Source organism: Salmo salar, chromosome ssa06 (genome assembly GCF_905237065.1).
Source record: "Salmo salar chromosome ssa06, Ssal_v3.1, whole genome shotgun sequence".
In the NCBI taxonomy this organism is placed as follows: Eukaryota; Metazoa; Chordata; class Actinopteri; order Salmoniformes; family Salmonidae; genus Salmo; species Salmo salar.
This window is the reverse complement of record NC_059447.1, coordinates 40,920,830-40,935,354: the sequence shown is the minus strand read 5'-3', so window position 1 is coordinate 40,935,354 and position 14,525 is coordinate 40,920,830. Positions and strand designations below refer to the sequence as shown.

Here is a 14,525-nt window from a genome sequence, read left to right as displayed (position 1 = left end):
GGGGAGGCTTGCAAGCCGAAGTACACCATCCCAACCGTGAAGCACGGGGGTGGCAGCATCATGTGGTGGGGGTGCTTTGCTGCAGCAGGGACTGGTGCACTTCACAAAATAGATGGCATCATGAAGATGGAAAATTATGTGGTTATATTGAAGCAACATCTCAAGACATCAGTCAGGAAGTTAAAGCTTGGTCGCAAATGGGTCTTCCAAATGGACAATGACACCAAGCATACTTCCAAAGTTGTGGCAAAATGGCTTAAGAACAACAAAATCAAGGTTTTGGAGTGGCCATCACAAAGCCCTGACCTCAATCCTATAGAAAATGTGTTGGCAGAACTGAAAAAGCGTGTGCGAGCAAGGAGGCCTACAAACCTGACTCAGTTACACCAGCTTTGTCAGGAGGAATGGGCCAAAATTCACCCAACTTATTGTGGGAAGCTTGTGGAAGGCTACCCGAAACATTTCACCCAAGTTAAACAATTTAAAGGCAACGCTACCAAATACTAATTGAGTGATGTAAACTTCTGACCCACTGGGAATGTGATGAAAGAAATAAAAGCTGAAATAAATCATTCTCTCTACTATTATTCTTACATTTCACATTCTTAAAATAAAGTGGTGATCCTAACTGACCTAAGACAGGGAATTTTTACTCGGATTAAATGTGAGAAATTGTGAAAAACTGACTGAAAACTGAATTGTGAAAAACTGATTCCACTGCTGTGCCTATGAAGGTAAGCAGGGTTGGTCCTGGTCGGTCCCTAAATGAGAGACAATATGCTGCTTGAAGTGATGTTATATAATATCTCATTGCCTTGTGTAGGTTGCTGTCTTTCAGATGGGATGTTGAAATGGGTGTCCTGACTCTCTGTGGTCACTAAAGCTCCCATGGCACATCATAAGGGTAGGGGTGTTAACCCTGGTGTCCTGGCTAAATTCCCATCTGGCCCTCATACCATCATGACCATCTAATCATCCCCAGCTTTCAATTGGCTCATTCATCCCCCTTCCTCTCCCCTGTAACTATTCCCCAGGTCATTGCTGTAAATGAGAATGTGTTCTCAGTCAATTTACCTGGCAAAATAATGTAATAGAAAGAGTGATCAGAGACCAGTTTGGGATGGGAGTGAGGGCGGGCAGTGTTATGCCCATGTTTGTCTGGGTTTGTTGAAGCTCCTGACCTGTGGCATAGACTGGTCCGAGATCTGTTTGTGCTGTCTTGCCGACCTTAGGAGACAGCACTTTACCAGGCTATGTCACTGGTAAAGTGAATTCTACAAAGCCTTACCTGCCCGTTGTGCTTGTGTAAGCTTGGAGTAGACCACGTCAGCTGACTCGATCAGCGTCCGGCTCGTCTGAATCATCTATAGAGAAATAAACGAGACAAGATTACGCAAAAGGAAGTGAGGTCGTACGGTATCAAGAAATTCCTGTGTCGCAGGGGGACTTCTTATGCCATGAGTCCAACTGTAGACAAGGCTAAACAGGACAATGGAAACAGCACCTCTTAGTAAAGAATAACACAGAATCATCATTGAATGTACGCATAGCCAAAAACGGGGGAATACTATATGAATAATGAATAACAAAGTCTAAAGGGAAATACTTCTCAGAGACATTCGATGGAAGAGAAAGAGGGTATGTCAACATTTCTCAAAGTCCTTTGATCATTGGCTCTTTATAAACCTTTTTGCTCCCTCTGCTATGGCCAGACCCTGGGAATCACACCCACAGAGACAGACAAAACACACACACACACACACACACACACACACACACACACACACACACACACACACACACACACACACACACACACACACACACACACACACACACACACACACACACACACACACGGCGAGTGATGACAGAGTCCTGATCATGTGGTGATACAGTAGAGAACAGGAGGTGAGAACAGTCTGGTTGCATCCTAAATGACACCCTGTTCCATATATAGTGCACTTCTTTTGACCAGAGCCCATAGGGTTCTGGCCAAAAGTAGTGCACTACATAGGGAATAGGGTGCCATGTTGTGACGCAGCCCCCGTCTGGTCCCCTACCTGTGTTCCTGGAAGCATTGAGCCAGCCTTACAGCATTAACCCAGTTCCAATCCCCAACCCTGTGACCTGAACTGAAAACCTTCTGCTTTTACAGCCTCTCTCCCTCCCATGGACAGTGAGAAGCAGCTGGCCTGACCCAGCAGTCAGGAGAACGCTAATGAAGATTCACACTTTAGTTAAGAGCACAGAGACAAGAAGCAGGCCACTGTGTGTGGGCTTGTACATGGCCACAGGCTCTGGGATCATATTGGTCAGCAGACAGGACAGGGGGCTGGCTCCCATTGGCTCAGGCTGAGCTGGGTCTCTCTGGCCTGGCCTCAGGGGCGCTGACCACAGAGTTCCAATCTGCTGACACTCAGTTCACTCCTAGGTTACGGCGCCTGCGTCCAACCAGCCCACATGAGGACAACCATTAATGTCTTAATGGCTAGGGCTGGTACACACACACACACGCACACACACACACACACACACACTGGAGCCTCTGTTCTTGAGAGTGGGGCGTGTGCCAATGGACTAATCTTTGGAAGCACACAGTAACACTCAGCTGACTGACCCTGTGCTCAGGACAGGCACCCTCTGTCTCAGACACACTCAGCCTCACTGTAGATTCATCTCCTCAGCTGTCGGGACTCTGCTAGCTAACGCTGGGAGGCTGGGAGCACAGGAATGTTGCAATGGAACAGCAGTGGAATTATTTTTAGGCCCTTCATTTAGGCTCTTCATTAAAGCCCTTTACATGTGAATGTAATATACCGGGGCCATAAGAAGTACTCAAAGACAAGCACGCTCAGGGAGAAAGCTGATTAAAATACAAAGCTATTTAGAGCCTCAGCTGTGGAACTTACATGAGGTTGTTGCACTCTAGGTGTCAGCAATAGGGGTGACTGGGATATGAACAGTAATGTCATGTAACTACAACACCCCAACAGTTCCTCTCTGATGACCCAGTTCAATAGGTCAAACCAATCTCCATCAGGGGGGTGGAATAGTGGGGTGTTGACTTGCTCTGAGCGCTGGTGGGACTTTAACCACCCCTGTGTTGGCCTGTACCAGTAGGTGCCTGGTGAATAATGAATAAGCTGGTTGTTATCACAGATCAGACAGCAGCCAGGATGGAGAGTGACGGCTTGGGGAGGCACAGGGCATGATGGGATGCCGTGCGGAAGAGCAGCAGGGTGAAACTGCTCCGGGATGAATTAGTGCTTATCACAGCGCTGTAGTAGCTATAGTAAATGGTTTGTTCACTCCCTGTGGTGGAGGTTATCTGTGGCATGTTGCCTTGCTGTGTCATAATGTGCTAACAATTTATAACATTTTCCAATACTGATATTATTTCAAGGCATAGTTTGCAACAGACTCTTAAGACTGTATAGTGCACAAGGGTGTTGTAACACGTCACCTTACCAGGTTGTGATGCGTTTTCATTTCATAGCACCTCTTCAGTGAATAACGTTTACACGCCTATTAACCGCCAATGAACATTGCGCTTGCGTTACTTGTTCAGCGTTTACCCACAAAATGTATCTCTCTGAACACAACATAGACCTCAACAGAATGGTAGCGCTGTAGTGTATGTTATGCCTATGTGGTGCTGCTATAGAGTACCATGTCGTAGGCGTTGAGGACCTTGCGGAGCAGCTCGGGGACGGGCCCTTGGGCCTCCATGGTGGGGTAGGCTTGACTCAGGTCCACGGTGACCCTGAGCGCTCGCTCGCTGTTCATCAGCCACGTGGACACGGTCAGGATACACTGCTTCATGTTGGCCGCCGGCGTCAGACCACACAGCTCCTTGAACGACACCATGGCATTCTGGTAAATAAACAGAGAGGATCATGGATGAGGGTTAGCATCACGGAATCTGTAAATATTGAAAAAGATTGTAAGATAGCGGACCCAAGGGACAATTCAAACACAGAGAGGATGGTTTATTGATTCTATGATGATCATGGGGCAAGTTTACCATTATTACTACATTGCCCACAGCAACTTAAAAACCAATAATCATTGTGACCAAAATGTCCCACAAGACCGTACTCTACACATGAGATAAATGTGGTCAACCGTATCCTGATACTCTTCTCAGGCCAGAGAGAACCTCAGGAGAGAAAGAACAGTCCTGATTACGTTTCTGTTCATTAGTGAACCTAGCGGTTCCCATGACATCACAGCCTACTCGTTCAGTGGTGCAACGCGGCCCAGGAGTCTCCACCGTAAGCTGCCTGGCCCTGGTTCTGGCCCTGCCACACCGCCTGCCTCTCTGCCTGCACCTCCAGTCCTACGTGACTGTTCACATCACAGCCCAGCATTGTTCCCTCCAGCATGGGAATCGGAGCCCTGATTCAGGCCCACCAGGCTATTCACACAGTACATCACCATTCACAAGCCCACCCAAATAAACAGGGAAAGAAAAAAAAACAATGAGGGATGAACGAGAGACCAAAATTGGAAAGATAGAGTGAGAAGGAAAGAGAGGGAAGAGAGGGATAGAGAAAGGAGGAGGGAGGGAGGGAGAAAGAGAGAAGTGGGGAAAATCAGTCATAAGAGAAAGAGGAAAAGCGGGAGAAAAAAAGGGAAAGACAGAATAAAAGAAGGAGGGTGAGAAACAACAGCCTGAGGGAGGAAGAGAGTGTGTGGTGATGGTAGTTGGGAAGCGGTCAACAAACCAGGCAGTGTAGGCCAGGCAGTGTGGGAACCGGGCTGTGTCCCCCTGCAGGACCTCCGGCCCAGGAGAAAGGCTCTTTTCACCCCCTGGAGGATGGCTGTCATTTTGTGGGCCGACCTTCCTGGACATAGGCATCTGTATGCACACACAGCCTCAACTAAAGCTATTAACACCCTCCGGCTGAGGAAGCACAGCCAAGGAGAACGACTTTTACTGTTGAATGGGAAATGGAGGTGACATGTGTATGGGTTTCTCACTGTAGTGTAGGTGTAGATGTGTGTGTGTGCACGGGTCAGTGTGTGTGTGTGTGTGTGTGTGTGTGTGTGTGTGTGTGTGTGTGTGTGTGTGTCACACCCTGACCATAGAGAGCCCTTGGTTCTCTATGGTATAGTAGGTCAGGGCGTGACGAGGGGGTGTTCTAGTTTAAAATTTCTATGTTGGTGTTTTGGTTTGGTTCCCAATTAGAGGCAGCTGGTAATCGTTGCCTCTAATTGGGGATCATATTTAAGTAGCTATTTTTCCCACCTGTGTTTGTGGGATATTATTTTGTGTTTGTACATGTGCACCACGTAGTCACGTTTCGTTGTTCGTTTATTGTTTTGTTTTGCTGAAGTTTCACTTGATATTAAAGATGTGGAACTCTACGTTCGCTGCGCCTTGGTCCAGTTCTTACGACAACCGTGACAGTGTGTGTGTCTGTTCGCGGAAGTGTGTGTGTGTTTGTGCATGCGTGCGTGTGTTTCTTTGTGACTGTGTCTGTGCCTGTCTCTGTATGTTTGTGTGACTACACGCCCCTGTGTGTGGTTGTTGTTGCTCGATACACTCCATACCGTATCCAGACTGCAGGCAGGGCCACAGAATCAAACAGAACAGCTAGCCACTGTCTTTAATTATCCTCATCCCTTACTCCTCTACCCCTCCAACATTACATTCCCCAAATGAGAACTGCGTGTCTGGTTTCACTGCTGTTTCTCTTCCCCTCTCTCTCCTCCTTCTCGCTCTAATCTCTTTCTCTCACTCTCCCGGACTGCGGTTTGGTTGGGAGTGAATGCAGCAGGCCCTTTACTGGAACGCATGCTGCAGGAACAGAGTATGGGGCCGTCTGCCTGCGTGCCTGTTACAGTGTTCCAGTCAACACTCTGCAGGGAAACATACATAGGCATTTCTCTCTCTCTCTCTCTCTCCCCTCCCCCTCTCTAATCTCTCTCGCTCTCTCAATTCAATTCAATGGCTTTATTGGCATGGGAAACGTATGTTAACATTGCTAAAGCAAGTGAAGTAGATCATAAACAAAAACAGTAAACATTACACTCACAGTTCCAAAAGAATAAAGACATTTCAAATGTCATATTATGTCTATATACAGTGTTGTAACAATGTGCAAATAGTTAAGGTACAAAAGGGAAAATAAATAAACATAAATATGGGTTGTATTTACAATGGTGTTTGTCGTTCACTGTTTGCCCTTTTCTTGTGGCAACAGGTCACAAATCTTGCGGCTGTGATGGCACACTGTGGTATTTCACCCAATAGATATGGGGGTTTATCAAAATTGGGTTTGTTTTCAAATTCTTTTTGGATCTGTTTAATCTGAGGAAAATATGGGTCTCTAATATGGTCATCTATTTCGCAAAAGAGCCCCAGGACCAGCTTGCTTAGGGGACTCTTCTCCAGATTCATCTCCCTGTTGTCACGTCCTGACCAGTAAAGGGGTTATTTGTTATTATAGTTTGGTCAGGACGTGGCAAGGGGTATTTGTTTTATATGGTTCGGGGTGTGTGTGTATGTAGAGGGGTGTTTGCTTTATGTATCCCGGGGTTTTTGTCATTGTTCTATGTTAGTGTATTTCTATGCTCTGTCTAGTCATTTCTATTTCTATGTTTAGGTAATTGGGGTTGGGGCTTTCAATTGGAGGCAGCTGTCTTTCGTTGCCATTGATTGAAGGTCCTATAAATAGGAATGTGTTTGTCATGGGATTTGTGGGAGGTTGTTCTTTGCATAGCTGTGTGTTGCCTGCAAGACTGTTTGTCGTCCGTTTTCTTGTTTTGTTTATTAAGTGTTCACATTAAAAGTTAAATATGAGCACTCAACCCGCTGCGCCTTGGTCCATCCATTACGACGACCGTTACACCTGTAGGTGATGGCTTTGTTATGGAAGGTTTGGGAATCGCTTCCTTTTAGGCGGTTGTAGAATTTAACGGCTCTTTTCGGGATTTTGCTAATTAGCGGATATCGGCCTAATTCTGCTCTGCATGCATTATTTGGTGTTTTACGTTGTACACGGAGGATATTTTTTTCAAAATTCTGCATGCAGTCTCAATTTGGTGTTTGTCCCATTTCTCTCTCCCTCCCTCTCTCTCTCAAACACACACACACACAAGTGTATGCGCATACACACACAAACATATCCACGCAAAGGCACACACACACACAAAGGAAAGGGAGAGTTTAATCCTAAATGGCCTGAATGGATTTCCTGCCACTCCTACAGAGCCTCTCTGTAACTGCCAGTCTCCTCGCCCACTCTCCTCCTCTCCAATCCCCTGTGAGAGGAACGCACTTCACTCTGTTATTGTTCAGAGTAGATCACCTGGAAAAGTAGCTATTTGAAACGATCAATCACTCTCTGTCAGAGGTCACTGAAGTGTGATAATGCATTTCTTAATACCATTCCATGCGTATTATGGGGTGTGACTGTAGGCGAAAAAAATAAAACATAATGTCATTTATCAGATGCTCTTATCCTGAGTGACTTACAGCTGGCCAGAGTGTCTTACAGATGGCCAGAGTGACTTACAGCTGGCCAGAGTGTCTTACAGATGGCCAGAGTGACTTACAGATGGCCAGAGTGTCTTACAGATGGCCAGAGTGACTTACAGATGGCCAGAGTGTCTTACAGATGGCCAGAGTGACTTACAGCTGGCCAGAGTGTCTTACAGATGGCCAGAGTGTCTTACAGATGGCCAGAGTGACTTACAGCTGGCCAGAGTGTCTTACAGATGGCCAGAGTGACTTACAGCAGGCCAGAGTGAATTACAGCTGGCCAGAGTGACTTACAGCTGGCCAGAGTGTCTTACAGATGGCCAGAGTGACTTACAGCTGGCCAGAGTGTCTTACAGATGGCCAGAGTGACTTACAGCAGGCCAGAGTGAATTACAGCTGGCCAGAGTGACTTGTGTGTGTGTTTACGTGTATGGCCAACATTTTAATTAAAAGACTGCACTACACTCCCGAGTGGCGCAGCGGTCCCAGGCTGTGTCACAACCGGCCGTGACCGGGAGTCCCATAGTGCAGCGCACATTTGGCTCAGCGTTGTCTGGGTTAGGGGAGGGTTTGGCTGGGGGGGCTTTACTTGGCTCATTGTGCTCTAGCGACTCCTTGTGGCGGGCCGGGAGCCTGCAGGCTGACCTGGGTTGTCAGTTGAACGGTGTTTCTTCTGACACATTGGTGCAGCTGGCTTACAGGTTAAGCGGGCGGGTGTTAAGGAGCGCGGTTTCGCGGGTCATGTTTCAGAGGACGCATGACTCGACCTTCGCCTCCCGAACCCGTTGGGGGAGTTGCAGTGATGAGACAAGATCGCAAGTGGATATCACGAAATTGGGGAGAAAAAGGGGGTAAAAGAAAAATAAAATAAAAAGATTGCACTATACAGTATCATTCTGCATGTATGCATTTACGCATGAATGGGTGTGCTATTGTGGTGCTATTTTGCTGCTATTGTGGTGCTGTGACAGTGTGTGTTGAGGTTTCTCTCATTACCATGCACCCTCAACACAGGCCTTTGTTAAGAAGACTTGAAGTGTCCTTGAAGTCTCCCTTCTTTACTCTGTCCTGTGTGAGTCAGTGGCTGTGTGTCTCAGGGGAGAGGAGGCTCTTTACTGGAGCCCAGACTACAGTGTGTGACGCTGCCAGCTGCCAGCTCTGGTCTCCTCTACAGGTGGTAATATCATCTAATGGGATTTGGCTCCCCTCGTCTCTGGGTCCTCCTGCCCCTAGCACCACAACCTCTACCTTCACTTATAGTACGGGTACAGGCAGGGTCCATCTGGGGAGACCATCTACAAGAAAGCATTGATGCCAACCACAGTGTGTTATGACGCCATCCATCTCAACATCAAGCCTGAGGGCTTTCTTTTCAGTCTATTGAAAAGGCTGTTTGCACGTTTCTATCTCTGTTCCTCTGAGGGAGATGGACATTTTACATCTCCCTTTAGGGAACAGGGGCAACTGCGGTGCAGTCTACACACATGCTGGCAAAAAACACAAGCACACACACACACACACAGATCTGGTCACCTGCTGTACCAGTTACCTAATCGTAATTGTCTTCTATTTTCCTATCATAATTGTCTTATGATAGGAAAATGAATAGCTCCTGTATGCACACAAAAACGTCACAACTAACATGTCTCGCTTGTGTATCATTTCCATGCTTAGTATAGACCCCCCCGATTTAATGTGGGTGTGTTATTAGCTTAGACTGAGTCATTGTCACTGGCCTATTTTGAACATTGTGCAATCCCAACTTCTGACTCACACACAAGCACAGCTTTGAAATAAAATGACTGGTGACACTTTATTTGGATAGTCTGTAGAGTATCTAGAGATGAACTATCAGTAACATTTCAACTATCTACTAACCCTAAACCTAGCTCTAGCGCTAACCTTAACCCTTCTCCTAACCCTAAATGTAGTCCTTACCCTAACCCTAACCCTTACCTTAACCCTTACCCTAATCCTTTTTCTAAACCTCAACCTAAACGTAACCTTGGCAAGCAGTTAGTATGCCCATCAGTACAGTATCTAGAGATGGAAAATTTGGACTAAATAAAGTGTGACAAAATGATTAGCGGACAGTATCTGTGTCAGGAATCTTGCTTCCATCCACATTTAACAACTGCATGAGGCTTGTATCGAGTCCCAAAATATGTCCAGCTGCTTTTCACAACAAAACATTTCTCTAAACATAGTATTTACTGGTATAGATTGTATCCGGTCATTTGCCTGCAAATTACCCTCCACTTATCACATCCATACCAACACTATAAGGAAAACTATTCCCCAAAATTACAGTATTCATTTTCAGTCTGGAACACAACAACATCTCCTTTTTCTGTAACAGTGCCTGGGTAAAAGAGATACCCTTTTTGGAAAATAGAGAGTCAAGATCATCTGCATTAATTTCCACAAATGAAAAATGTATGACAGCATGCCACAGGAGCTCTAATCACATCCCCTGCTTAGTTATTGTGGTCTTGGCTCTTGTTTGCCATGTCCTTAGGCCTAGATTGAGGTTGGCTGGCGGGAGAACAGACCTACCTACCACAGAACAACAACAGGTCTGGAGACAGTCCTAAAGGCTCTGAGAGGATTACCAAGTATAGTTCCTAAGATCAGGAGTCAACCGTGCTGATATCTGGGGTTGTGATTTGAAAACAGAGCATCTGGGAGATGAGAAAGTAGGTAGCTCTATGTACCTGGGTTCATACCGATCACAGACTGAAGATACATAGTGACCTAGTTTCCTTCCTTCGCTAACAAACACAACATCTAACAATCATACATTTGTTACATTTGTTATTTATTGGTAATACAATAGCTTTTTCAGCGCTTGGAGAGACCATGTAAAAAATTGCTGCCAATAGTCATAATAAGTACTGTTCTGAAATTCCCTGAGACCTAGCTATGGGTGTGCATTGCCGTTCTCCTTTATGTAAACTATCGTCTCAACCCTTGAGAAAACATATTTGCATGAACGCCATTCCTAACAAACTATTATTACAGAAATATTCATTAAGAAAACATCCTTCTTCAGAAAAAAAAGAGAGCTATTGTCGAGTTGATGCAACTACAGTACTAAGCGATAGACGGAAACGGAGGATTCAAATCCTATGACTATGCAGCCTAAACTACAGCCAGTTTGAAATGATTTGAAATAGGCCTAAATCCCTCACATGAAACAATAAGTGCTCATCAGCTACTGTAGTAAAAAAGGAAATCCAATTAAGATAGATAGTAGAAATGGAGCTAACAAAGAATAGAGGGAAGACACAAATAGAGAAATGTATAATGAGTTTTATGAAGAGCTGTGGCAGTTGGTTTATTAAGGAACCAGGTCCATTCCGTTCCTCGGGCAAATCAAGTGTTGTTGATGGAGTTAAAAGCCCATAACCTACCTGGGATATAAAGCAATGTCAACAAACTATGAGCCAACGTCTGACCCAGATCAAGTTCAAAGTATCCAGAGAAATAGTCTATTCTCAAATCTGTCAGACAAGACAAGAGGCCTGCCAGTCTAAACCTGATAGCTGATGTACAAAGTATACAGTGCGTGTAAAGCCTCCTCACTTCCCATCTTCATCATCACACAGACAGACAGTAGATCAGACAAGACAGAGAAAAGCTTTATTTTACATCCTTCAATCATGACAACAACAATTATAAGCTGTACTCGAACTGCCATCCTCTCCCGACAAACATCTGAAAATAAATTATTACGAAACATAAGTTGATGGCCACTTATAATCTCAGGGGTGGGGGTAGAGGGAGAAGGGGGGTCATAACAAACTATTATGAAACATGACTGGTTTGTCATTTATAATTTCTGTGGGGGGTTTATAAGGGTGCTCACAGAGCCTAACACAGACCATCATCCGCTTAATGATGAAGCTTTGCATAAGCCTTTTAATTGTCCAGCTTTACTGACATTCTCATTTATGGCTCCTGCCTTTTACATCATGTAAATACAACACAATTAGCAATGCTTCTCTATCCATCGGAGCGACAAACAGAGAACGAGCTGAGAGACCTCAACAACGTTTTGTTCCTATTCAGTGAGGTGCTAAGGGGTCACTTGTCTAGCTACTAATTGTGCTATACTATTTCTTCCCAGGCTCCCTCACTCCGAATTGGTGTCTCCTTCTATCACTTGTGGAATGATTGAACAGTTTTATCGTATTCCATTATGGAAATGCAGCCTAAGAGGCAATCACGACTGCTTAATATCTCCACACAACCTGATGCCATTTCCAGATGTAATGTATGCAAGGGAAAGTACCTGCCTTTAATGCTCCTTCATAATAATTTATACAAATTCGTACATAAAATGAATGTTAGGTACTTTACCTGGACGTTCTCCCGGAGGTCTGTGGCTTCCCTCAGAGGCTGGGTGGATGCTCTGAAGAGCTCGTCTACCACCTTGATACCGGTGGTCTTGCTTGAGGTGTACTCACGAGCCTTCTTGCCCTTCCTCACCGACAGGCCTCTCTTGTGGGCCTTGCCCCCTCCCCTTCTGTTGGTGATGGCCACATGTACGAACAGGGTGCAGTTGGGTAGGAACTCCCCCGTCAGCGACTGCAAGGGGACGTGCCTGTAGCCCGGCTGCAGACATTCAAAGGGGATTGTGTACTGGCCGATGAACTCGTCTCCGATGTAGTCGTCGTCCAGCACTACGAAGCGTAGCGCCGCCAGCTCCGGCAGGTTGATCTGGAACTCAAAGCTCTCGTCGAAGACGGGGTTGTCTCCGTTTTGAGAGACCGTCTTAGTCCTCTGCTCGGCGCAGTCGGCCGGGATGCCGTGGATCTCCGCATAGATGTAGGGTTCCACCACGTCTCCCTTTGCAGCGGAGCCTCTGGGCTTGGGCAGGTTCTGCCCGCTGATCACCTTGATGTGGAGAAGCTGGGCGGACACCCCTGGTAGGGATTCCCTGGCGTTGGCGCTGAAGTATGACACCTCCTCCCTCATGATGGCCGGCCGCAACACGTAGCCACAGTTCCCGTTCTGCCTGAACCATCCCAGGTTGAGGTCCATCATCAGGCCCGGGGTCTGGTAGTTCATGGCTACAATCTGGCAACCACACTTCCAGAAGTCCTGGGGGTTCATGTTACTGGCGTCGATCCGCATCGGAGTGGGGTACACCCTGGAGAGAAAGCGCTTGTTGTAGCACACAAAGTCCTCGGGGAACTCGTTGGCGAACCTGTTGGCGTCGACCTCATTGAAAGAGCACATCTCCCAGTATTTCTGATCCCTCTTGGAGATGTCAAAGTCCCTGAACTGCACTGACTTACAGAGGGACACCAGGTCCGACAGTTCCTTACACAGCCTCAGCCGTTTGCAGCCAAGGCCGTTGAGATGGTCCTTATCATCTGCCCCCACCCTCCTGGACATCTCCAGACCCTCCTCCTCATCAGTCACCTCCCCCTCTGACTCGGGGTAGTTTGGTGGCAGCCGCTTGCCCTTCAGCAGGATCTTACCCTTGAGTTCCTCTGGGGAAGGTAGGTAGTGGTCCTCTGAGCTGGGGGAATCCAAGTACAGCTTGTCTCCAAGGATCTTCTTCATGTGCTGGGCCATGACCCTCTGCTGGGGGATGCAGCAGTGTGTCACCAGGCAGAGGATGAGGGGGTACTCAGAGCTCTCAAATGCATACTGGTTTATAATATCCAAGACCTTGCAGAGGGCTAGCTGAGATGCCACCGAGCTCCCCACATAGACCACAGGTTCGTTGTCAGGGCCATCCCACACAATGACCTCCAGGCTGCGGCAGCCCATCTTCAGGGCCCGGATGTAGCTGCTGATGTCGGAGGATCCCCAGAAGTGGTCCTCGAGGAGGGAGGCGTTGTGCGAAGAGTTGATGTAGTAGTGGGAGAGCGGCTGGTTCATATCCTGACACACCCGCTTGTGCTGGGGGTCGAAAATGTGACACTCTGAGGAGAGGAGGTAGTGCGTGAAGCCATCAATGGAGAGGCTGGCCTTCTCCCGGCCCTCGGCGGACGGCTCGTACTTCTGGACGATGTCCCGGCACATGTCCTCCGTCACTCCCTCCATGCCCTGCTCCACCTCCACAAACAGCATCAGGTCCTTGCTGTCCAGGTACTCCTTGTTGCTGGAGAACTGCACCAGCAGGAAGAAGATCTCTGGCCTCGTGCACAGCTCACAGTAGGCCTCCACAAAGGTTTCCATGTCAATGTCCTCCCCATACTGGTCTTTGGCCTTCTGGAGCTCCTTGAACTTCAGCTCTATCCGGGACTCCTTCATGCCCGGATTGAGCCCCTTGATGATCTGGGTGGCCCTGAACAGGTCGATGTGGCCATTCCTCTCCATGTCAGCCAGCTCAAACACCGATCCGATCCAGGAGGTCCTCAGGCTGGCCTGGCTAGGCTCAACCACATCTACCGTGTGCCTCCCATAGGAGACCAAGTAGCGGAGGCCCATCACCCAGGTGCTGACCACATCAGCCGTGCTGGCCACCAGGTCCAGAGACTCATAGTTGTCCCCGTAGATGATGGAGAAGGCACACTCGTCTGGGAACTGGTCGGACAGGCCATTGCTACGCAGCACAGGGGTCTTCTTCCCCAGACGGACCTCCTTGATGCTCTTGATCTCCAACTTGGCTTTCTCTGAGTCCTTCTTGGAGGGCTCCCAGCGGAGCCAGTGCATGTCCGGGTCAAGGAGGAAGTAGCGGTTGTACATGCGCGAGTTGGAGCGCACCTTCTTCATCTCGCAGCCCTCCATCATGAAGGCCATGCAGGCGGCTGTGCTGTTGATCTTACGGTCGTTGGGCATGGAGCTGAAGGAGACAGTCTTCTTCTGCCTCACCTGCCTCTGCTTGGAGCCATCCTGGAGAGAGTGAACGAGAGAGAGAGATCGAGAGAGCGCGTTAGCAACACATTGACTTTTCTCTTCCCAAACACATCCACATAAAACAGATTGATGAGACTGATATATAACTTTGATTACATAAGCCAGCAGAGTCAAAAACTAGGGAGACAGAGCAGAGCAGTCCTTTCATCGCAAGGAG

At 47.5% G+C, this 14,525-nt stretch overlaps 1 protein-coding gene across 1 annotated transcript in view; it reads right to left on the bottom strand.

Annotated features, from left to right (window-relative positions):
• The window catches only part of LOC106607294 (inactive phospholipase C-like protein 2), a 101,690-nt gene that overhangs the window by 27,987 nt on the left and 59,178 nt on the right, over positions 1 to 14,525 (bottom strand). The window contains exons 2-4 of the mRNA XM_014204112.2: positions 11,855 to 14,344; positions 3,673 to 3,876; positions 1,289 to 1,364 (exon numbers count right to left, since the gene is read on the bottom strand). Coding sequence (XP_014059587.1) covers positions 1,289 to 1,364; positions 3,673 to 3,876; positions 11,855 to 14,344 — 2,770 coding nt within the window. The remainder of the gene's footprint in view (positions 1 to 1,288; positions 1,365 to 3,672; positions 3,877 to 11,854; positions 14,345 to 14,525) is intronic.